This window comes from Netta rufina, assembly GCF_964035555.1.
Source record: "Netta rufina genome assembly, chromosome: 1".
Classification (NCBI taxonomy): domain Eukaryota; kingdom Metazoa; phylum Chordata; class Aves; order Anseriformes; family Anatidae; genus Netta; species Netta rufina.
The window spans coordinates 67,586,377-67,612,049 of record NC_140123.1 but is presented as its reverse complement, the minus strand read 5'-3'; the positions used below and the strand labels follow the sequence as shown (position 1 = coordinate 67,612,049).

The 25,673-nt window shown below is 44.8% G+C and overlaps 1 protein-coding gene across 1 annotated transcript in view; it reads right to left on the bottom strand.

Moving 5' to 3' along the window:
- Positions 1 to 9,137, bottom strand: part of AFF3 (ALF transcription elongation factor 3) — a gene marked incomplete at both ends in the record, with an annotated part of 325,435 nt that extends 316,298 nt beyond the window's left edge. Inside the window, one exon of the mRNA XM_084282865.1 lies at positions 9,085 to 9,137. Within this exon, the coding sequence (XP_084138991.1) occupies positions 9,085 to 9,137 (53 nt within the window). The remainder of the gene's footprint in view (positions 1 to 9,084) is intronic.
- Between the last annotated feature and the right edge of the window lie 16,536 nt (positions 9,138 to 25,673).

Genomic DNA, 25,673 nt, shown 5'->3' with positions numbered 1-25,673 from the left:
GTCATTTAGTCAAGACAGATGAGCAATGAGTGTTAGAAAAGCTACCAAGGCATCAAAAGATCTACAGTCAAGGCCATTAAAGACTAGCTAATCTGCTCTAGTTCTAATTCTCCTCTAATGGGTTTCCTTAAATGTGCTTTACATCAGCTGTAATTAGTTCAAGATATTGCTACTTATATACTTCTAAGAACAACAAAAAAAGCTTGCATTTCTACCACGTAGTATGTAATCATGTTCACGCAGCCATACGCCCAGACTGGTAGGTTCTTGTGCAATGCAAAGCCTTGAAGAGTGTTGTAAAAGACACCTTGCCTGGATCTACAAAAGCCCGTGCAGGTCTGAAAGGAACTGCATTTATCTATAATTTCCTTTCTTGGGGTTATCTCTATGCCACTTTACCTCAGATGTTGCAGAATCATCTGTGCTAAATGGGGAGGAATACATTAATGTACATATATTGGAAACATGTACATTTTTCCTACAAATGTTGTGGTTTCAGAACAGATTTTCATAATCAGGGGCAGTGACAAAAAAAAAAAAAAAAAAAAAAAAAAAAATCCAAACCCTAAAACCCTGAAACTTTGTCACTTTTAAGACAGAACATGACCAGTTTCTAAAGGGATTCACTCCTTCTTAAAAAAGGGTTCTTTGATCTGAGGCAGCAGCACTCAGACTCAATGACCAAGAAAAAATGTAGGCTCCTGTGGTCCTTTCGGACTGATCTACTCAGTGAAAAGGGGTAGAGATCCATAAGCTAGCTGCAAAACACATTGGTATATCCAAATACACAAGGCAACATGTTGATGCTAATTCAGATCAGTTGGGATCATGGTGGTTTTCTTGCAGGGAGCCTAAATAAATGGACTAACACACAATCACCTTTTGTACTAAGAAATTCCTGACAGCCTTCAAGCCTAACCACAAACAAAGCACATTGTAACATTAATTTACTCTTTAAACTGGTGACATTTAGTTAACTCAAGGTCATCATCCTCCAGAAAATGCTATACTCTCCTTGCCAAACAAAAATGAAGAAAAGCACACTTAGCTTTTATTGTTACTTTGTCCTTTAAAAACAGTTGATGACATGACAGGTTCCCTCGCTGACTGCTTCAGAAACAAAAAAATGTAAAACTGTTCCTTCTATTGGAAGAATACCAATATAATTCTTTTCTCCAAAGTATCTCTGACAGCAGAATTCATTCATTCTTTTCTGGACTGAGGTTCAACTGTCTACTGCACTTGCTGTTCTAAGACAAAAGACCAAAAAAAAAATTCAAATTATGTCACGCCTTCCTGTAATCTAAAGATCTGAACCCTTGTGGTCAATCAGAAGTGGTCAATGGCATAGACAAAAATCAGCCTTCTCTTTGTGCATTGCTATGAGGTATGCACTGTCTGGCAATGACTGAGCAGAATTTAAATCCTCATTGAAAAGGTTTAGGATATCTGCCTATGCTCATGCATCAGTACAGGCTCCCCAAAACCTTTACAGTGATCAAAGCAAGGAAGGCAAGGATAGAAACTGGGAGATGAATGGTAGGAGACAGTGCTGCCGAGATGACTTCTAAGTCCGAATGCTGGAAATGCATACTTCACCAATGTTTTTCCTTCCTCATCTATCTGTCTGTCATATCTGCATTTTTCATACCACCATAAGGTCATCGTTCCCTGGCAGCTAGACTGTACCATCATAGCAATGCATGGAGTAAGAAGGCCACCAGTTCCTCCCCAGTGGATTTAGAGAGTGATACATGCAATAAGAATTGATCACAGCTCAAAGCAATCAAAACATATGCAGTGTAAGAAGATACTGCCCTTCATCCTCTATTTGTCCAGTCCTGCCATTCAGTCAAACTAGGCTGAGCCACAAAGGACTCTTTCTTTGGGCCGAAACATGTGAAAACAACCACACAGAAAGACTGGATTACATTAAGAAGTTGTGTGTCTTTGTCCGATACAACCCTCTTGTTTTTAGTTTTAAATACTTACAGTTGTGGATCATCGTTATTGAGAAACAAAGCACGGCAACAAAAAGCTTCTTAGTGGAGATTTCTGGTCCCTCCTGCATAATTGTAAATGTTTCCTGTCTGCTGAGACCACCACTGCTGCATTGAAACTAATTTATTTTTTAAAAAATACATAAAGTGTCTCTGAGGATAGGTTTAAATTGCATTCCTACTGTCACATTTCCCAGGATGCATCCGTACTCAGGTCCTTGGTACATGCATGCAGGTTAAAATCTTCCTAACAAAATAAAATGCAGTCAACTTAAGTCACTAACTGTTTGTTTAAGATATTGGTAAAGCTGAGATATCAAGCTGTAGGGGAGGAACTTAAATATCTGTCTCATGTATTTTTACCTCTGGAAAGACATAGAAAATGTTTAGCACAGAATGTTAGTAATTGCCATCGTGTTCATGTAACTGCTGTTACAGTTCATTCACTCTTTCTCCTAAACAAGAATTAATTGCTACCCACAAATTATTCAGAGATTATATAGATTATTACCCAAGTATTCAACTACAAGTGTCCATTTTTGCTCTCTTGAGGCCTTAGGCAGCCACAGCAAGCGTAATCAGTGTCCTAACATTGATTTTAACAGACAGAAGATCAGTTAGTAGCCCCGGTGGTGATGTTGCAAACATTGTTTTCCATATACAGCTGATTCGTTCACTTTTTTCAATCATTTAATGGAACAGTGCTTTCCAGTCACCCCAAGATATTTGCAGAGAGTGTCCAGTTTCTGAATAAACATGCAACTTTCCACTAGAACACAGTGGAAAGTTTCAAAAGCCAACAAAAAATGTTGTCTAGATGGTCAGATAAACCACCTCCAACACACAGCAAACTGGGAGTTGACCTCTTTGTCTTTTTGTGTTGGATTCGCAGCTGGACCACCTCCACGGGACAGTGCCAGGGTGGCAGGGACAGCAAGGCTCATGGTGGGTTTGGCCAGCGTGGGGACCTGTGGATTTTAAGGGAGATGTCACCTAGGGAATCCAGCCCTGGGCAGTGGCTCTGAAACAGCAATTCCCATAAACCAGCAGGGCAGAGTTTTCAAAGAGCTAGTTTTGTTCAAAATCCAGGAAGCTTGCAGCTTTCCCTTTTCCTACTTTGAGATTTTCACAAAAAGGACCCTTCTGGTTTTCAACCGGAATTAGCCTTACAGCTAAACAGCCCATACACAAAGAAATTGTCTTTGGGTTTCATAGAAAATGCTATATTTTCGAAATCTCATTCTGTGAGGATGTCACTTCAAAGTTGCAATTTGTCGACTGTTAGATGGGACACTCATCTCATGAAGAATTTAACCTCCCTGTTTTCTAGCTGTATGTAATATTATTTTTTCTTCATTTCTATTGATTTTATTTTATTACACCTATTGTTTAGAAAGTTATAACCAGACTTCTAGGTATCTCTGAACACATGCTGTGAATTAATTGCTGGAATACTTTTTATCCATGTTTTGTTGTCTCCTAGTCATAAATATGATGCAAGTGGATTAATTTGTTATATGAGGTTAAAAGCCTTGCAATTAAGCTGTTGGTTTTTCTAATGACTGCACTGTGAAGTTGAGTATGATGTTGTTCCTAATACATCCATGTATTAGGAACATGAAATGTGAAAGATGTGCCCATAGCCTATATTCTGTGTCTATTTTTTTCCTTAATAGCCCATATATCTCTTCCACTAGTTTTAAGAAACCTGGTGTTTTCCTCAGAATATTCAGACAGAATGTGAAATGCCACATGCACTTCATGCCTCCTCTTGAATCCCCTCCAATAACCTAGGGAGGTTTCTGCCTTGGCTTCTCATGGAAAACACACCCAGAGCAACACAAATCTGCAAGTCCAAGTGTCGGCAGGAAAGCTCAAGGAGCTGTTATCCTCCTGCCTCAAACAGTTGGGCCTAGGCACTCAAACACTCCTCAGTGGAGAGATACAAAAACACATTTCCTGTCTAACTGATGTATCAAAATTTCATTTATCAGACAAAAACAAAGTATAGGGATAAATATATATATACATATGTTCTAAGAAAGGTGACTGAGCATACTGCAAATCAGATATGATGGGCCAGATACTTATCTGATATAAAACAGCAAAGGGGACTTGGTAGAGCTCTGTAGACTTAAAACAGATGAAGATGTGGTACATCACATCCAGAAAATGAGCACTCACATGGCCCTACAGATGTATTCTTAAAATAATATTATTCAGCTGATACTTATAAAGTATTATGGCCATGAAAAAGCTCACTTCTTATGATTTATACTTATTATGTTTAGCACATACAATTTGTTCAGTGCTGCAAGGAAGAAAAAAAAAAAAAAAAAAAAAAAAACTTGAACAATGGAAGCAATTCCTGACCCAAAGGACTTACAGCCTAAAAAACAGGCATTGGGAAGAAAGAACATGCTGTGAAATCGAAGGAAGGGAACAGTCTATAGTTATTACTCTTGTTATTGTTTGCTCACAACTTATAATCATCACAGAGAGAGCAAATTTTTAGCTGGGTTCTCAGTGAGGGGAAGGTGGTAACCATGAGTTGACACGGGGAGGAAGACAGAAGGGAAAACACCACAGCGACAGAAATGAGACAAATAGGATTTCAAGTGTCACCAAGGCTAGATAGAGGCCAAGAGCTAAAAGAAAAGAAATAAGGGACAAAGTCCAAGACATAGGCTGGAATAGAGCTGTAAAGGAGATGGGAGATAAAAGGAGGTACTTAATTATTTTTTTTATTTTTTTGTGAGAGGTACAAAATTGCTGTATATTGTCTGTATAAGGTTAGGCCAGCCCAGCATCTTACCCTACTGAGAGAATGGCTTGAGTGACTCCCACCTCCACCCCCAAAACAGCTACTTGTTATTATCTGAAAATAAACATCTAGATATTCTACTTTGACTGAAGAAGCATTTGTAGAATTAGCTTTCTAAAATCATCCCCAGTAAACACTGTGCTACCTGAAAAAAAAAAAAAAGAGGAAAATTTAAAAAAATCCTGACTTACACAAATATAAAATGTAGTGACTAAAAGCTAGACAACCTGGGATCAAGAAGTTACAAAAGGTTCATTTATAAGACTGCTGGATGTCTAGCCATTTTTTGTTAATAGCAACTTCCAAACAAAACTTTCATTGACTTCAAATGGAGCAGGAACAGACCCAAAGATAGCAAATGAACTAGTAATTCAATACAAGGTCTGTAAAACACACTGGGCCACCTTACACCGTGGCATTTGATATTGATCTCAGCTTGGAAGCTACACAACTATACATTTTTACATGACTACCCAACCTCTACAAAACTGATGCTATCTCAAAATATCCAGAAGTATCAGATGAGTACCAAATAAACTGTTTATATACTTGGCTTCTTTCACCTAAACAAACACTGTTTTGTTTGTGGCTAACAAACGTATCAAAAATTGTCTCAAAATTATTTTCTTGTTTGACACAACACTGTAAGTAATTTAGTAAATATGTAAATTGGTTTTAATGAATGCAAAAAACTTTAACCTATGCATTTATCTTTCACAGGCACGTGAGGAGACCCTTCACTAAATGGCCTTCCCTCGAGCTAGTTCTGCGCCTAAACCTAGGCGCACAGTTAAGGAGCTGGCTGAATTTCGATTGGGATTTGTTAAATAAGGCAAATAACAACATGAATGCCTGTAATGCAGAACTAGTCCTGGCACTCCAATTAAGTCCTTTGGTCTGCTCATTTGCTTCTTTCTGTCATGTACAATATGCTTTCTGCTGTACAAAAGGAATATATAACACCACTAATGGAGATTTTCCATCTCTTTTCTCTGGCGTAAACAAATACTAGATGATAAGGCACTGGAGAATCCACCTCCTTAAGTCTGGACAAATCAAACTACACACACTGGAGTCAAATAAAAACATGCAGAAAGAAAAACAGGAGACGGGGCTGTGCTTCAAAGTCATTAGCGCCATGTGTTTGGGACAAACTTGTTAGTCAGCAGTTATGAAGCCTTCAGTGAAGTTGGGCTGATCATCCCTAAACGTTCCAGAAAAAAACTTACCAAATGGGCATGCGTTTTGTTTACACCACAGATTTTTATGTTCTGTTAAATTTTCTATTTGAGTTTGTACTCAGCTTTCACTATTTGAATTATAGTAGTTTTCTGGGAAGCAGAAGTGTTGTTGGCATCAACACAACCTGGAAAAAGTACTCTTTAGTAGAAAAGGACTTACAATATTCTCCCATTTCACTTTACTAGTTCAATACTATGTTATAGCCACAACACAATACATTACTACATTTTTGATGCTACAGCAGAGTAAAAGAAATAACAACACATATTAATTGGAGAGCAAATTCATTAACAGTATAAAAGTAACAATCAATGAGAATTGATTAGCATGCTACTGTTCATCTGGAAATCCCTTTCCATACTCTTTTGATTTTCCAAGAACATACCAAATAAAGAAAAGAAGCACTTTAGAACAGCACGTTAATATTTAATTCCTGCACTCTTAAGGAAAACATTTGCCAAATATTGCCAAAAGTGGATTTTCAGTCATAAGTTAAGTGCGCAAAATGTCGTTATTACCAACATTCAGAAAAAATAAAGGACAACATTCAATCTTGCTGACGAGAAAATTAAGTCTCTTAAGTGTTGCTCTTTGCCATGAAGCACTCGCTTGTTATCTGTGTGGTATATTTTATTTTCCTTTTTGGTAACAATCGCTCTCATTTGAAGGCACCCTGCCTGCAATCAGAGACCAGCCCAGCATCCTTTGCACAGATGCTGCAGCACCTAGGTACCTTTACTAGCACCTTTGTAAGTTTGCATTGCGTTGTGTTGTGTGTTTTCTTATTATATTTTTTTAAAAATACCAATTGTATAACTTTCAAAACAATGATTCAGAAGCATTTGCCAAAGCAAGTGTTTCAGGACAGGCCTCCAGCCCATGATCTTGGGTACTCCAAGTCAAGGCCATTGAGCAAACCATGGGGCCCCAAAACAATGCTGACATGAACCCCCTGTAAGCCCCTGCTCCACGGAGGAGCTCTGGTTGAAGCATCTGACCTCCTTGCTCCAGACATGGGGATTGAAGCTGTGCACAGGGGTGAGAGCTTGGCAAGGAACACAGGCCTGCTACTACACGCTGGCTTTTAATGTGCTCTTTGAAGCCCTTCTCTTGAACCTATCTTCTAAACAGCAACAGCAGAGGAAAAAAAAAATCTATGAAACCACAAGATCACTTTTAACACCAATAGAGACATTTTTAAGCATGTAATTTAGCTGGCGAGCAGTTGATGTCTCTTTGGACTTGTACCTCATTTTTATGCTTACGGTGGTCATTTCAAAGTGGCTCCACAATAGTCAGAAGGTGTACTAAAAAGGTTATGAAAAGCAGCAATTGCTAGACACAGTCAAAAGCCCCGGCTTTCCGGAGTTACATTGTTAGCTTTTCAAATTCAATATTTACTTCAACAGCTAGGTTACAGAACAGACTAATGAACATCACACTTTTGCTGCGAAAAAAAGCAAATTGCTCCAAAGTTTGCCTTCATTCACCGAGAAAGGGAAAAGCATTTGAATGCATGAAAGTATTATTTCCCCTATTCTTGTTTAATAGAAAAAAAAAAAAAGAGAGAGAGAGAGAGAGGAATTTAATAGTAAAACTGTGTGTATGGACTAAAGACTTAAAACCAGACCAGAGATAAATGCTATAGTTTGGGTAGAAACCGAATATTGGTATTTATAATTGAAACGAGGACATAACCTTAACTTGTGTCACGGGCAGAAGCACTGTAATTAAAAACTTTTATGGGGTAGTAACTAATTTTGCATTATACTTGCTCTTTAAAGTTCCCCCAGCAGTATAAAAGTTTTATGGGGCTGGATGCTCTCAACGTACGCGTTTTCGAGGCACTGCCATCACGCAGCACGAGCTGTCCCATCCTCCCGAGGTCTCTTTTGCAAGGAGCAGAGCTCACCCGTGGGACCCTCGGGGCTGATTGTGTTACACCTGCCACCGCAGGGATAAGCGGGCGCTGCACCCTCCAGACGGGTGACACGGATCCCACAACACGTTGAAATTGAGAGATATAGGGACAGGGACGCGTGCCGCTGAGTTCGGGCGAAACTCATCTCCTCTCCCCAAAGCAGGCAGCCAGCAGACTGCATGCGAGCTGCAGTCGCCTCCTCCCCGGCCCCAACCGTGCCCAAAAGCAGCCCCGTCCCGACGGGGCGAGCCGTGCCGAGCCGTGCCGAGCCTCCCGCTGCAAACTCCGGGACTTGGCAGCGGCAGCGCCTCGGGGAGGTGATGCGGGAGGGGGGGGGGGGTTGACGGGGTTTGTGGGGTTGGGGAGGGGAAGGTGAGGGGTGGAGGGGGAGGGCAGCGCTTCCCACCTCGAGCCGCTAATGCCATTTCTCGAAATTGGCTCCCCTCCTCCCCGGCAGCCCCGCACTCGCCGCCGGGGCGGGCAGGGCCGTGGGGGGGCGCAGGGGGAGGTCAAGGGCATGGGGAGGGGAGGTTGAGGGGGGGAGAGGGGCAGGAGAAAAAGGAGGGGGGACGTGAAGGCAGCGGGAGGGGGCGAAAGGGGCGTGCGGGGGGAACGGGGCTGAGCTCCGGGAGCGCGGCCCCCGGGGTGCCCGTGGCGGGGGAGCACCGGGAATTAGCGGGAGGGGGGTGCCGGGGCCCCCGCAGCCCAGCACCGGGTTCACCTCCCGGACACTCCCCCCGGCAGCCAGGGGAGGGGGCGTCTGCCCGCTGCCCCCCTCGGGGGGACAAGTGGCGGAGAGGGGGCACCTCCCGGGGTGCTGCACCCCCTAGGGCAGAGGCACCGCACCCCCTCACCGCACCCCCCCCCATTCCTGCCCCCTCCCAGCGCATCGCACCCCTCCCGCTATGCGCACGCCCTCCCACCCCAAATCATCGCAGCCCCCAATTACCGCACAGCCCCCGCTTGCAGCACCCCCTCCACCCACCGCACCCCCCCCCTCCCCCCAGCCCCCTTGGCTCTTAAGCTCTCCCCCTTTTCACCCCCTTTTCTCTCTCCCCCCCCCCCCCAGCCACCCCGTACCCACACTCTGCACTCACCACAGAGAGTCCAGGTCCCACTCCTGGAGCAGAGCTAAGTCGAAGCTGTCCATGGTGAGCGATGTCAGCGCCGCCGCGCTGCGACCACCCGGCGTCCGGGGCGCATCTTCGACCGCACCGCGGGCAGGGCGAGGGGGCGCGGAGCACCCCGGCGGGGGACACCCCCCTCCTTTTCCCCCTTTTCCCCTCCTCGCCACCACCAGAAAACGTAGTGGGGGTGAGGGGGGGGAGGGGGGGAGGGGGGAGGAGGGGGAAATTAAAAAAAAAAAAATAAAAAATAAAAATAATAATAAAAAAATAAATAAAAAAAAAGAAGAAACCCGCGGCGCACCGCTCGTTTGCAAGCGGCTCGGCTCGGCTCCGCTCCGCTCCCGCCCCGCTCTCCCCCCCCCCCACCCCCCCGAGCCTCCTCCCCTCCCTCCTGCGCGCCGGGAGCGCGGCCGAGGCGGCGCCCGCCCCGCGCAAGCTGCGCCCGCGCAGCACCCGCGCAGCGCCCGCGCAGCGCCCGCCCGGTACTGGGGGGGGGGACGGACATGGGGGGGACGCGGGGGGGAGGGCACAGCCGGCGGCATTTGGGGAAGGGGGGGGAAAGGGGGAGCCGGTGGCAACTTGCACCCCAAAATGTTCCGCCGGCAGAAGTTGGGATCGGGGTTGTTTGGGGGATTTTGGGGTGTTATTGTGTTTTTTTTTTTTAATAAGTCCGCTCTGGTGTCCCCCACGCGTGATCCTAATCCCATGCGTGATCCCGGTCCCACTCGTGATCCCAGCCCCACGCGCACCACCAATGCACCCATGGAAATTGGGGTGGCTGTATCGTGGCCATGGGGCCTCGTCCCACATGCACTTCCAGCCACAGCCCTAGGTGCCCACGCAGGCCCTTGCTGCCCGTGGGGCATTTCAGCCATGATCTGGGGTTGGGTTAATGTGCTTTTTGCATCCTCCTTGGACGTGAGATAAGCTACACCTGTGCAAATCCCACACTGATTCCTCCTTAGACCTGTACAAACCATAACACCTACAGGCTCCATCTACATGAAAGTCTGCGTCGATCTGCACGGCAGGTTAGAGACCCGGGTGCACGCACATCCTTCAAACACGAGGGATGTCTGGTTAGAAATGGAGGTGCCAGCGGTTGGTGCCTGCCACCCAACGAGAGCAAAAACCCAAAAAACTCAGTCTGTGCGCCCAGCCTGAGTTCAGCACTGCCTGTGGGATCTGGCCGGCTGGTTAGGGCAGGCTGTCCCATCTGTAGCTGCTGCCTCACATCAGGGGAGGGTAATGCGTGTTACTTTCCAGAAAATCATGCTTTTTAGCTAAGCAGCGAGCGACAAGCTGCCGGAGAAGTGCCATGTCATCACAGAAGGGAGAAACAATGTGCAAAGCCCGCAGCGGCAGGAGGGGGCTGTTGGTGTGATGGTGCTAGCGCGAATATCCGCGGGGCCATCCTGTTCTGGGAGATCCCTGCTCTCGGAGAGCAAGCCAAGCCAGCTGGAGGCTGAAGGTGGTGCCCTGGCACGCGTGGAGCCCTGCCAGCCCCATTTCTACAGCCTTCTGGGCCGGTTTTGGGGCTGTGGGGCTATATATTATTCATTCCCGAGCTAGCCGGGTTTCATTTCGTGTTGGTCACCCTGCACCAGCTGCAGGCGCAGCTCGGGCTGCCGTGTAGACACGCTCCAAGGGAAAGGTTTGAAAACCGGTACGTCCGTACAGCAGGCTCTCGACAAGCCCTCTGAAAATCCCGAGCCACTCCAGAGCTGCTTCTGTGCCTCTGCACAGCCAAGGTGGTGCTGCCTCCTACTGCCAGAAGTCCCCAGACCCTGTGGAAGTGGCACATCTTCAGCCTCAGGGACCCGCGGGAGTTGGCGCCTGCCTGCTCTGGCTGCTCACCTTCCTGGTGGGGTGGAGAAGGATGTGGGCAGGGACAGCAGGGCTTGAGACACCCCCTGCCTAACTGCGTCAAGATGAGGATGAAAAGGCAGAAAAGCAGGCCAGCTCAGAGGCCACGCTTGGTCCAGCATTAGTAAAACCACCTGAAAAGAGCCTTTTCTGGGACAATGCTTAGTGCGGCTAAAGACAGCCTGAAAACCAGGTAAAAACTCTCAGCACAGACATTACTTACGAGCGAAGGAGTGAGGGCGGCATATTTATGCTGACCTTTTAAAGCCACGGCCCGTGCTGCACCACTCTCCGTGCTTCGAGTGAGATTGTGCAACTGGCGTGGCAGCACGGACCCGATTCTCCCACGGAGCCCCAGCTTGCACGGTGATTTGCAGCAGCACTTAAATCACCCTCCAAGTGGAATTTAGGGCAGGGGAGGCTTGGGCTGTCTCTGCGGCCTAAATCACTGGAGGTAGACCCCCTTTACATCAGCGGTGGAGCTGACCGTAGGCCACTCTGAGAAGTGCGAGGCGTGCTGTGGTGCTAACAGGTGGCAGCGCACAAGCCCGCTGGAAAGTTGGAAGTGAAATTCTGTAGCCTAAATGCATCACCCAAACCAAGATCAATAGAAAAAAAGTAAACAAACAGCGTGAGCCGCACTGAGTGAATTAAATTTCAGGCGGTAATATATAATGATAGCAATATAGGCGGCATGTTTTATGTTTTTAATATGTTTTAATACATGAGATTTTTTTTTTCTTTTACATTTCTTGCATGTATATTGTTATTGCTGTGTTCTTTTCTTTCCCATCAGCTGCGATTCTCAGGCAGAGCGGAGTACATCAAGACTAACTGCATTGAAATTAATATCACTTGAAAATCTCAACTTAGCAGCCAAGTGCTGGCCTTGACGGCATTTTTGAAGCTCCTTGTATACAATCCCACACCAGCAGGTTACCCTTCCAGCCCTGAATTTTCCTTTTCCATGATGTGTCCCATATATGACAAAGCATAGCATGATCCTAACCGTGATGTGCAATAAATGAGCACAGATTTGGAAGGAGCTCGGGCCTCTGACTGAAGGAACACATTTTATGCTGCCTGTTGCAACCTGTGGCTTTCCTGCAGTCACCAATCCCCCTCGATCACCCCTTGCTGTGGGACTTGGTGATGTGGTTTGCAGCTCTTGCAGGGAGTGAAGCCTGCCTCTCTAGGAAAGCATGGTGTTGTATAAATACAAATAAACTATGTGTCATCTAATACTGCTCATTGTATGTATATTCTTAAAGATTCACCTAGAAATTGCTCAGCTCTTTATTGGGCTCTTTCCAGTGTCATCAACTCTTTATTAAGAATAAGCAAGCAACTGTGCCCAGTCAAGCTAACTTTCTAAGAAGAGCTGAAAGCCTGTGAACAACACGTAATTCAAAACCATTACATAAAGAATGCGTGTAACAAGAAAGCTGAACATCATCTTAAAAGTTGACATTTCCCACTTCCCAGACTCTCTGTCTTGAGTGCGGCATAGCAACTGCTGAAGGAAGAGTAAAGATAATTTTAATGCAACATAAAATAAGGGGGAGGTGAGAAATACTACATTCTTCACATCCTGTGTGAAAAATCTCTCTCTAGTATCTCTTCAGCATAACCTACCTTTAAAACAATGTTCACCCGGTGAGCAACGAATTAATTCTCAGGGAATTCACAGGACCTTAGCCGAACGCTTTCACAGGCCAGGAAAGGAGTTCCAGAGGTACCGTGAGATACAGAAATTTTTAAACAAGCTTCTGGTGACTAGCACAGGAAATTCCTCAGCATCGGTACACTGTGTTTCAAGGACATGATTCTCTCCTTCGTTACCCCACTTGTGCCACACCAACGCAGACGTGCTCTTGCCCCAAAAAACTAATCCATCAGCATTTCCTCCAGAGGGCAGATTGCTACCCTGCTCAGAAGGAAGGCCACTGAGCACAGGTACACTTTTTTTCAGCATGCAATGCACATCTCTTTGCAAGTCAGTCTTCACAGAGAGCTCCAGCAACCGCTCCGAGCTCCCGTGTAAGCCGGGACATGACATATACAGTCCCTTGGTGGGTGTTTACATAAAGCCCAGACACAAATCTCTTCCAAAGGATGGAGAAGGCAGGAAGCATTATTTAGTCTTGCTCCTGCAACTCGTCACCACGCCAAGCAGTACCGGCTCCTCAGGGACACGTGCTCCTGAATTAGAGTAGGTGCTGCAGAATCAGTCCCCCGGAGCTTTAGGATGTGTTTTGTTTGTCCAGTGGGCTCTTAAGTAGTCCATTGAATATGTTTTATAACAAGAAGGTTGCTATTTAAATTTCAGTACAGCGCCCCACTTTAATTAGATACTTACAGGCTTAAGCTTAATGGAGTTTTAAACGTAGCTCATTTCATAACCTCGTAGAGTTTACAGCAAGGTAAAACCACTGGATTATCTAGTCCAGCCAGCTGTATATCACAGCCTATCCAGTTTCACAGTTTTTTTTTCCTGTATTGAGCTCAGTAACACGCAGTCTGTGCTGCTGCACAGACCCTAGTTTAGTATTCCAAACGTAATAAAACGCACATTCATAAATAATTTTACTCACTGGACAGCATTACTTCCCCCCGTACCTATATGTCTTCGAGCCGATAATGTTTCATTAAGTAACTGCGAAGTTCCATCACGGTGCCAATCGTTGCTTCAGCAGAGAGCAAAATGACCTCTGAATTGGGTTTCCCTATTCGTTTCCACTTGCAATCTGCTCTGAAATTCCTTAGGATGAAAGTTGTGTTTATGTCTGATAGGTAGCGTGTGCTGAACCATAACTCTGATTCACTACAAGTGCTCCTCATCCCGGGCTCTTATATACCCCTTTATTGCATTATTATATGCTATATTCGTTAGACGGTTCTTCTCTAGTCACTACAGAAGATGCCAAAAAATTATTGTGAATGATTTCTCTCCCGCAAATATCATCACAGTCTATTTATACACAGTAGCTTCTGAGATTTGATAAGACCAGAGCATAATGTGGCATGGATACAGATGCTGTCAAAGCTCAGTTAACACAACATATTTCATCACCCTCCCACTTAACATGCGTAATACACAAATGGTTGCAAACTATCACTCTTTTAAAGAAAAGAAATATATGGATTTAATTTTTAATGATTTAGCTTGGTAATTAATCCAAATTATTAGTTAACTATTGCTAAAACAAAGAAGTATAATGGATTCCATGGATAATGAAAATATTTATTATTTTAATAAGTTGCGTGGCTGGAAGTCTCAGTCAAGTCTCCGTCTGCCGGCCACATCCTGCTCCCGACTCACATGTAGGACCCCCACCGAGGTGCGTCGATGGCCGTGTCCCTGAACGAAGAAATATAAATCGCTGTTTCCGAGTATTGATGATGACATCTATCATGTCAGCCCTAGAATTGATCCGTCTTAAATTATGAGCCGGGGCTGAAGGAATTATGCCAATTAGAGACACACGCATTTCTTTCCCCTCATTTTTCTCTTTCCTGTGTATTTTTTTCCCCCACACAAAAGGTTTTGAGACCTATTTATGTTATCGCAGTCCTTCTGTTTGCCTGAGTAAGATCTAAAAAGAAGATGTAATTGCTGGACAGAAGTGCTACGAGGGCCGTTTGGGGCTCAGGGGAGGGGAAGGTCAAGTTTTTAACCTGCAAACAAAAGGACCGAGCCCAGCGTTAGGACTGGGCTTTCCCTGGGGGCCAGCTCGAACAAAGCCCTTTTGCTGGATGGGGGCTTTTTGGGCGATGGGGAGGGCACGACCTGCGGTGCTAGTGATGGGTAGGACCGGCAGACATGCACCCTGCTCCCAGCACAGCACCTGGCCAGGGGTCCAAGGGCTGAGGCGGCTGCTGTGGGGCCAGGCATGGGATGGGGGCAGAGGGGAGAAGCGTGTTTTAACCTCTCCTTTATCTTCCCCGTGAAGGTTTCTGAAATTGTGAGCAGCAGCAGGTTTAGTTAAGCAATTACTCCGCACTCTCTTCTATCCTATGCTTCCTGTGCACTCTGTTCCTGCCTGGTAAACGACTTTAATAAACGCCCTCATTATCATTCTCTGCGACCGCGCTGGTTTTAAGGTTGCATCCTCTCAGAGCATCCTCGGAGCAGTGGCTCCCCAAAGAAAACCTCCGTGCTGGCAGAGCAGGCAGGAGACAAAGGCATCGGAGCAGAGCAAGCCCCTCGCCCCCCTCCACACCGAGCCAGGCAGGCTGCGAGCTCCCCTCCAGCCCGCACGGGCAAGACCCGAATGAAGCCAACACCACGACATCTGGGAAAGATTAGGATGATATATATGTTTTTGGATAATTACATTTACAAACCAAAACAAGGAGGAGAGGCAGGTGGTCCTCGCTGAACAACCACAGGTCTTTTGTGTGCTCTCTGGGGGGCTCTGGTGTTGCGGTGAGCTGGGCTTGGGTACCAGCAGCCGGGATGTGCCATGGGGCGCGGAGTGGGGACAGAAGTACAGCTTCCATGCGGTTCCCATTGCCACCCTTTGCATTCCCCAGGTCACCTCTGGTGTGAAAAATGGGCTCTCCCAGCCTGGCCACCCAAATTGAACCAGCAATTGCAGCCATGGCCAGGTTTAATACAACCCCCCAGCAGCTATTCTACCCCAAACCTGAGTGGAGCACTCTGCCTGGGAGGTAGGTCCTGCTGAGGAGCCTTCTGCTCCTCACCCTTCTCTTTGGCAAGACAAAGAAATAGTTCATCCTCATCATCTGGTTGGAAAGTGGGTGTAGATGTGGGCTTCCCAAAGGGGTTGCTCCCCTAAAGGGAAATCTAATGGTGAGGAACAAGAGAGAGGTGATGGTGGTAATGCCACCTGGATGGCAAGGTGACTACTCAGAGGTTACAGGCACTTGAGAAGAAAACGAAAAATTAAATAAAGAGTTTGGTGTGGGATCCTTTCATCAATTCTTAATGCCTCAGGCAGTGACAGAGGACTTGCCATGGGCACAGGTCAGTCCATCTCTGCTATGCTGAAACATCTCCTCTGCCTTCCTCCAGCAGCTGTGGGCTCTGGTCGGGGCCATGTCCAGGACTGTGGGCTGGCAGGATGGCTGTTGGGGCCCAGGACAGCCCTGCTGACCTTCCCTCACTATTTTGGTACTTGATGAACTGTGTTTCCAGCAAAGCCCAAGCAAATGTCTCTCCATTACAGGCTAACAGAAGCATCATGCAGAGGGATGTTTTGTTTCATGAGGGAAAGAGAGAGCCTTTTGGAAAGGCAGGGAGGTGTTTAATGCAGCATTTCTGGAAGTCTTGGTGGGTTTTTATGTACAAAAGATTGTGTATCCAACTCAGAGGGCACAGACCTTAGAGAAATTCAAAGGGTCTTTTGAAAAGAGGTTAAATATATTTAAAATTTATGAGTGTGCACCCATGCAAATTGGAAAAGGAAATTAAACTATATCTGCAGAAAAGGAAAAATAAATCTACTTACATATGATGTAATTTAGAAAGTCAACTGTACCTTTGAATGATGTCTGGACGAAAGGATAAGGTAATGCTGAGGAAGGCTTAATATCTGGGCTTAAAAAGCCACGTGGGGCCATAGGAAAAGAGGGTTTGCAATATACTTGTATACTCATTGTGAATAGTTTCCAGTAGAATGAAAACTATATCTAGCTGGTTTCGGCTGAGAGGGAAAGATACACAGCCAGACCAAGTTCATTTTTTCCAAACTCACCAGCGTTTTCTAGAGCCACACTCCATGTAACTAATTTGAGAACATGTGCACCAATATTTTTGCTTGAGTCTGTTTAGTATTTGCAGATCTCTATTTCCTCTGCTATGCAAAATAAACTTTTAGTCAAAATAACTGGAGTGAGAACAAGGGGAAAAAATGATGGTAGAGAGATGTAAAGCAGAAGGAAACAATTTGTGTGGGCATTTCAGAGAGAACCAAAGCATTGTCATTGCTCTTAACAAAAGCAGCCAGCACCACTGACAATATTTTCCTTTCAACTCAGGCTGGAAGTTATCTGTAACCAGTAGGTCTATGCAGCTCTTAATGGTTGGTAGAAGGGTCTCCTACCACCAAGAGCTGGCACAATCAAGCCCCCAGGACAGCGGGGTGCCTGCCCCTACCCATTATTGCAAAGACCAGGACACCTCCTCCCAGGTACACATCAAGTGAAGAAGCGATGCCAGTGCACAGGCCAGCCAATAAAGGCTTCTGTGCATTATGCAGTTACTAAAGGTATGCAAATAAATCATTACGGAGCAAAAAAAAAAAAATTTTTTAAAAATAACACAAAGTTAATCTGGTGTTTGAAGCCCAGCCCAGTGCAGGGCACTACAATCCGCATGCTGCATTAAAGGAGGGGGTGATCTCAGCTAAATTCCTGGCGAGCAGGTATGCAACGGCTAGCACCGAACAATTGGGTCCCTGGGTGATAATTTTATTGAGGACGCCAAGAAGAGGACGGACGCAGAATTAATCTTGCTGCACTACGCTCTTGCTGATGTGAGGGCGAGAGAGGACTCCACTCGGTAATGCTGACACCGCAAATCCCTTAATGAGCACTAAATTCACTTAACAAAACTCTAACTCCCTCAGATTTCTGACCGAGCTCGGCCTGTCAGCTTTACCTTGGAGTTTTCTACCTTTCGCTAGTCTATGCCATGAACCTGAGCATCAATAAATCCGGTACTCCTTTTTATTCGCTGTACCTGTTTATTCCTTAGTATATTTACCCTTTTATTAAGAGCTTCCACTTGGTTAAGACTTGTTCAAGTATAAGCTCAACAGGAAGCATTTTCCTTTATACTGTAATAACTCTATATTGTTGCCTAGAGGGTGACAGAAAGTAACGTAAGATTCATAAAAATATAACTGTCTGAGCCAAGTAGATAGAATTATGGTAAGCATTAACCAAAGCGTATTTCTCTGTCCTATAGGGTGAAATCAGAACATCTTAATGTTTTCTTTCTTGGGTCACATAACTCTGCAAAGGAACACCAAGAGAAATGAGAGACTGCTTCTGCTCGATTGTTACAGTCTGTACCAGGCTCCTGAACAGGTTTGCAAATAAAATTACTTTATTTCATTATGTGTCATTTTACGTTTTGCCCATGCACCGCCCCACTGAGACCATTTGGTTTCAGACACTTTTTTTTTTTTTTTAAGCTATAAGTAACTGGAATTTTAAACTCATTTAAACTGTAATTCAGGATGTTTCTCATAGCCCCTTTTCACTAAATGAGTGCATCCTTAGAAAAAGAGAAAGGTGTGTCTTACCCTCATCCATTTTATATTCAGTGTTGAAAATCCCACACCTTCAAGAGGCACCCTGGTGGGTAAACTTTAACCTTTTTGGAAGCAACATGGTGGTTTCTGAACACAACTTTTTTTTTTTTTTTTTCCTGCTTTAAATTGGAAAGGGCAATGTAGACACACTAACTTTCAGTTCTGAGTCATGGGGGGTGAAACAGCCCATAATCTCCCCAGTCCTATAGAGAGAGGAGCCACAAACCTTTCCCTGGTGAGGTGCAGCAGCAGGGTGGCGAGCAATCTCACCTGTCCCCAGCAGTGGGGCCATGTCCCTTCCTGGGAATAAGCCTCAGGAAAGACCAGGGGCTAAAAGCAAGGAGGTGTCTGAGCCCTGTCCTCCATGCTCTGTGCTCCTGAAATACAGAGAGAACGTTTTGGGTTTGAAATCCTGTAAAGCCATATGTTCTGTGCCAGCAGCTGGACCAGCTCCATTAACATTAACAACAAGATTCCCAATAACGTCCCACCATGCTGTGGACGAGCTACCCACGTAGAGCAGCTGTTTCCAGTGAAGAGGAAGCAAAATTAGAGTAGCAGCAGGATAAATGCCACAGGCAAAGTCGTGGAGGTGATATTTGATAGCAACCAGGGGTGGGAAAGAAACCTTGTACCTGAGAGTCTGATAGAATAAAGGACAAACTGAAAGAATAAAGGATGAGATGGCCTATTACGGCATGTTGATTATTTCATTTCCACATTTAGTTTTAGCAAGCCTTAAATAAGATGGAGTTAGCTACAGCAGTGTTGAGTAGACAGGATGGAGTTGAAAACTCTTGGCCATTTTTCACATCTCTAGACTTCAGGGTTCTGCTGTTTTCTTTGTTCTGGTTGTCTGGCAATAATTTAATATTTTTATTTCTATATTTATTTTAATTCTTAAAAAGCCAAGAGGTGGTGATATGTTGACAGACTGGAAAAGGAAGCTATTATTAATTAAAATTATTTTAAGTCTAAGATTAAAACAGTGCTCCTGCATATAAATTTGCTTCAATGAGCTGGACCCACGGTGATGTTAAATCACTGCATAAATTAGGAATTGTAGCAGATACTCTGGCTGGGGACTAGATGGTGACACGATTTTAAGTGGTACAGATTCTGTTTTCCTTGTATCCTTCCTATAGGCACATGCAGCTTAGATGCCAGTGGGTAATTACCCAACTTTGGCTTCCTTTTTTTTTTTTTTTTTTTTTTTTTTTCCCTCTCTTAGGATGGACTAGCCTGAAACCCATGAAAAACAGTGGAAATTTCCCAGACACCTTGAGTGTAAGTTGGACCAGGCCCAGAAAGAAGCAGAGTATGGAAATTTAGGAGGCAGCAGTTATCTCTGTTGTTTGCTGGTAGAGCAGGAAGGGAACTCTTGCAAAATGCCATGCAGCCTGCTGTTCATTATGTCTAACTAATGCATGCATTCACCACCAGTGAGCCTCTGGACAGATCTAGCTCCATCTGAAAAATCACATAAGGAGGAAAAAATATGCTATCTATATAAGAAAGCACACATAGCAGCAGCCCAAAGCACCCATTCTCCTCCAGAACCAGAGCTGACGGGTGCACCAAGCCAGTGCTATGCTAAGATGGGGGTCAGCACAGGGACTATTGCAGCCAATCTTTGGGACAAGGTGTGCTTATTTACAACATAGTCCACTATGATTTCCATCTGCTGTACATGGTCCCCAGGTGACAACCCGGCTCCTCTATAACTTCTCCATCCTGTCCTCTTCTTGTCTGTAATTAAAAACCATATGCACTGAGCTGAGGTGACTGCTGCTCTCCCCCCGAAATGATCATTACACTCTGGTGCTGAGCTTGTTCATGGGAGGGGAAATCTAGGGGAAAGGGGGCTGGGTGGATCCCAGAGGATACCAAGAATTGGTGGGTCCTGGGTCGATCACTGCAGACACACAGAAATCTGGAGGCAACGTGCAGTCTGCCAGACCCCGTAGAGTTGGGCTGCAGAGACCTGAGCCACACAGGACCACTGCGGTGTCATCTTCTTAAATAGGAAACGGAGAACAGAAAGCTATCCTCGTGCCTGGTGTGACATCCCTCGTGACTAACTTCTTCAGCAGAGTCTGATCTGCATTCCCACACGATCTGCAGGGCAACCTATAAAATAAACTGAAAGAAATCTGAACGAGAAAGCAGGAAAAGCACTGACAAATGTACCATAACAGAGCAGTCAGCAAGGGCTTTGCCTGATGCTGCAGGATTGTTTTTTTTTTTTCTCCAGCACCACACACTGATGCACAGGCAAGATTAAAAAAAAAAAAAAAAAGGCAAAAACATTATGTCCTGACAGTGCTGATGCATGAAAAAATTTACTGAATCACACAGGGACTGACTCTCACTTCTTATAGGAAAACATGAGAAGGAGTTCAACCAAGTTCAGCTGAGTTACACCAAAATATGCCTGTACAGATGAGCTGATGAAGACCTCACAGAAATACTGGAAGACATTACAGAGCCATAGATCTGATTTCATACACAGCCCTTATGTTAATTCTCCATTTGGAGGGGCAACCTTTTTTCCATCCTCGGCTTTACCATCCCAGAAAGCAAGCACAGTGTGCTGTGTGATGACAGAAAGGTGAAAGATGGCACTGCAATTCTTCACGTTTGTGACCTCAAAGGCACGACAGGAATGGAGACCAAAGACTCTGCTGCTACACCCCTTCTTTTTGGGGCAGGATAGCTGGGACGAGAGACTTGTTGAGGTCTTGTTGAGGTCTCTAACAGCCTCTGTGGGACTGGCTGCTACGTTGTCAGCCAGGATGTGTATCCCTCGAGCTGTTTATTTGCATGACTGTAGAGGAAGAAGAGGATTTGCCCCAAATGTCTTCTTATTTATGTTCTTTCCTAACTGTTTTATTATGCCTAATTTGTCATCCTTAGAGGATGCCTCTTATCATGTGCAAATTCTTTTTATATTATTATACTGACACAGAAATAATAGATGCCTGATTTACATTGTAATCTTCAGTAAGAGGGATGTTTGTATTTTTTGAAAGTGTTATAATTTTAGTTGCTTCTCCATGGGGTTTTTTGGCTTATGATTTTGTACTGCAATGTACAGAAAGGAGGGGGAGTTCAAGTGTTCATTAGAGACACCTCACGATGAGATCCCAAATTCTAGTCCCTTGCTAGGACACTGCAGTCATCAATGCAGACAGCAAAGCATTAAAAAGCTCTTAAGTAAATAATGGCTGCGATGATCATATAGTGAGAAAAGGAGTAAATTTTCAATTCACTGGGGTTAATAGTTAGATACTCAATTTTCTAAACAAAGATTACTACCCCTTCTTACCTACACTTAATACGCAACCACAACATTAAAGCTGAGATAAGGAGAGAGATAAAATTCACAGTGGGAAGCTCCATACAATGCAGCATTTACAGGCATGCTTCCACTGTGCAGCTGAATTCTTTGGTGCTGTGCTGAAGCCAAAAGACAAATCAGTCCTCCTCCACCCTGTAGGCTGACCTCAGCCCACGTAGCATGGCATGACTTGGACTCCAAGGAAGTTGTCCTCTTTCCTGGAGCAAACAGAGCCAAAGGCTGCTAGGAAAGGCACCTTTATTCTGGGTGTGCAGCAGTTTTTATCTCTTGGCAAAATGTGAAATGCTCCTTTCCCAGGTAAGGTTGCCTATCAGAATGTGGAAATGAGATGGTGCACTGCCTGGTGTCGTGTGCTGCCACTGTCAGTATTTGGAATGGGACCCGTGGCATCCAATGGCACTCTGTGACACCTCCGTGAAGAAGAAAACATCTAGGGGGAGTGAAGCTAATTTGGCAACACCTTTGTTCTGTGGGATCCGATCTTTTCCCTGGCAGTAAATGTATCCTCTCCCTGCCAGTGAAAATAACAATACCGAAGAGCAAGGGCCTAAGTCCAGCCAAAGAGTAATTGGAGATCAAATGAAAGGGCAAATGGTTAAGTTTCATTAACACTCTTCTCACTAAGCACTTCCCCTGCAGTGCAGCTCCTCCTGCATGTGAGGACAATATGGGATACCAAGGACAGGGATTCTGTCCATATTTCTCCAACATTACACGCAAAACTGGCAGCATTTTCATTTTGACTACAAAAAAAAAAAGCTCTTTTATCTTTCATGTAGTTATTTAATGTCCCTCCTTTATAGGCTTTCCTTTGGAATCACGGCACAAATGATTTTACTGGCTATCTGACTGTCATTCTCTTTAACACAGTCTGTGGTTCGCTGGTTGATGATAGCTTAAGCGGAATTTAATTGGTAACATATTGTCAGCTGAATTAGGGGCCATATGATGCAGATTTAAACCTTGGTAATTTTTGCATAAAGAACAATCTGTCAACAAATCACAGCAAGAAAAACAGCCATAAATCAGTTTGTCAGGTTTATTAGTAATTGCAGAAGTTTTGTTGTCTTCTTTGACTAGGGTCTCTGTTCAGTAGCTCTAAGATGTTTTTCAAGATGCAGGTAGCTTTGTAGGAATGCGGATATTACACCTCCTGTACACACGCATGTACACAAGCATACAGCACTTGCAATTGCAGAGCACTGGAGATAATGACCTAGACAGCTCCTCCAGCCCTGTCTTCTTGAATAGATCAAACCACAGCACCACACACAGATACTCTATTGTAGTCAGTCCACATGCATTTAACCACGTAAGCTGAGGTTACCTTCAGAGGAGAATGTTGTCCTTTCGCTATGTCGTTGTATTAATGCCGGCTGATTTTGCATCATTATTCTTCTCCTGATCACAGAATCACAGAATCACAGAATTTCTAGGTTGGAAGAGACCTCAAGGTCATCGAGTCCAACCTCCAACCTAACGCTAACAGCCCTCCACTAAACCATATCCCTAAGCTCTACATCTAAACGTCTTTTGAAGACTTCCAGGGATGGTGACTCCACCACTTCCCTGGGCAGCCTGTTCCAATGTCTAACAACCCTTTCAGTGAAGAAGTTCTTCCTAACATCTAACCTAAAACTCCCCTGGCTCAACTTAAGCCCATTCCCCCTCGTCCTGTCACCAGGCACGTGGGAGAACAGGCCAACCCCCACCTCGCTACAGCCTCCCTTGAGGTACCTAAAAAAGAGCGATAAGGTCACCCCTGAGCCTCCTCTTCTCCAGGCTGAACAAGCCCAGCTCCCTCAGCCACTCCTCGTAGGACTTGTTCTCCAGGCCCCTCACCAGCTTCGTCGCCCTTCTCTGCACCCGCTCAAGCACCTCGATGTCCTTCTTGTAGCGAGGGGCCCAAAACTGAACACAGTACTCGAGGTGCGGCCTCACCAGAGCTGAGTACAGGGGGACGATCACCTCCCTCGCCCTGCTGGTCACGCTGTTCCTGATACAAGCCAGGATGCCGTTGGCCTTCTTGGCCACCTGAGCACACTGCTGGCTCATATTCAGCTGACTATCCACCATCACTCCCAGGTCCTTCTCTGCCTGGCAGCTCTCCAACCATTCCTCTCCCAGTCTGTAGCTCTGCTTGGGGTTATTGCGCCCCAGGTGCAGGACCTGATAGGTTCACATTTTTTTCCTCCAAAGGTTGGTGTTAAAATTTTTCTGACTAGAAGCTGGGATTTTGATGCAGTCCTTTTCATTTTTTTTTCTGAAATCTGGCAGTTTTGAAGCCACTTTTCCAACTTTGACAATATTTACTCTTGCACCATGTTTCCTTTAGCATGGATTGTCTTACAAGGCATTGGGCTGGTTTCATGACATGAAACCGCCAAGGGCAGCTTTATATTGTTATATTGTCCAATGTAACACAGAAAAAGAAAGGTTTGCCCATAGGACCTCAGGGAAAAGGTCTGTCTGCCCCATCCTGGAGACTGCAGAAACACATCGAGTGTCACACATCTGCTGGGAAGGGATTCCTGGGGTGTCCTAAAGGGGACCTGCAAGCCACCTAGCAGACTTTCCTCATTTTGGGGTATATATAGCACATACAGTCACTGTAAAGGAGCTCCTACTGTGACAAATGCCTGGCATGGGAGATCTGGCCCTACATACACACCATTCCTCTCCCCCTCTACACATCTACTGACCCTGCTCATCCTTTGATGCCAGCCTACATCTACTGAGCAAAAGCTGTCCTCTGTGGTAAAGGTGCACTGGGTCTCTGTTTCAATTCATGTCTAACAGGATTAATTTTTCTTAATGGTCAAGAATATGCAAAGTAAGTCCAGATGAGGCACTGATTGAACAGATATCCAGTGGGCATCATTATGAAAAAGATGGGCAATCACAAAAAAGTGCCCCATTAATATTTTATTTAAAAGGATGCCTTATGTATTGCGATTACCCTTGGGTGACAGCGACTGACAGAGCACGTCTATCACTCATGATAAAAATTGCACGATGATCTGCACTGCTGTTCATAAGCATGATATAAGGTACAGTAGTTGTTACAGCAGCATAATGTTCATATGCAGTAACAAATATGCTACACAGAGACATGCACATAATTAAAACGACACTCACTGGCTTGCTAGCACCGTTTGCCAAAGAATAAGTTGCATGCAAGTGGATTTGCATACAAATGAGATACTGTCAGAACAATAATGGGACTTTGATAAGACCACATACTCATGTCATTAAGTCACTTCAGTAGCTAAGGAATATTTAGTTAGCATTAAATGAGGACAAAAGTTGATCATTTCCCCTCCCCCCCATATTAAAACAAAAGCCAACAACGCGCATCCAGTTAAAAATACTAAGACATTCTTAAATTGCGAAGATACCACTGTTAACGCCATCTTTTGAAAGTTTTACGATGTACTGTGAGATTAAAACTGCACTTTTTAACACAGAAACCAAACGTATTTATTATTACGTGCTATTGTCACATGTATAAGCCTCCATGTCACCTGTCTGCTTGGTAAGTGTGGCTGTGGTATGGCATGTGATTTTTTAGAATAAACAGATTTAAAGACATTTAAATTCATACTTATTTCAGTTGTATGCTCAATTGTAATTTAATCAGCGTAGACTAAATACATACTGAAATCTTTTGGTGAATCACTTGCCTCTGAATACCCTTATTTTTTTTGCTGTACTTGGAGACCTCTTGGAAATGTCTGAACTTTGGACTTGATCCAGCTATGCTGAAATCAATGGGATTTTTTCCATCGACTTCAGTGAAAACAGGTCCCTTGGGAATAGTCTGAACTTAGATGTATTGCTCTGCTTAGCTGGTAAAAAACCTTCCAGAAAACCATCTCATGGCAATCTCAGGGTCTGTACATCACATGTTTTAGAAGTAAACAAGCTTACAGTAATTTTGATGGTTTTGCCTGTAAATAATCAGAGGAGAAGTTAAACACTGAAGAAGGAACTTCTCAAAGGAGAAGCCAGCACTTAAAACACTTTTGCTGGTGGTGGGAGACCTGCTC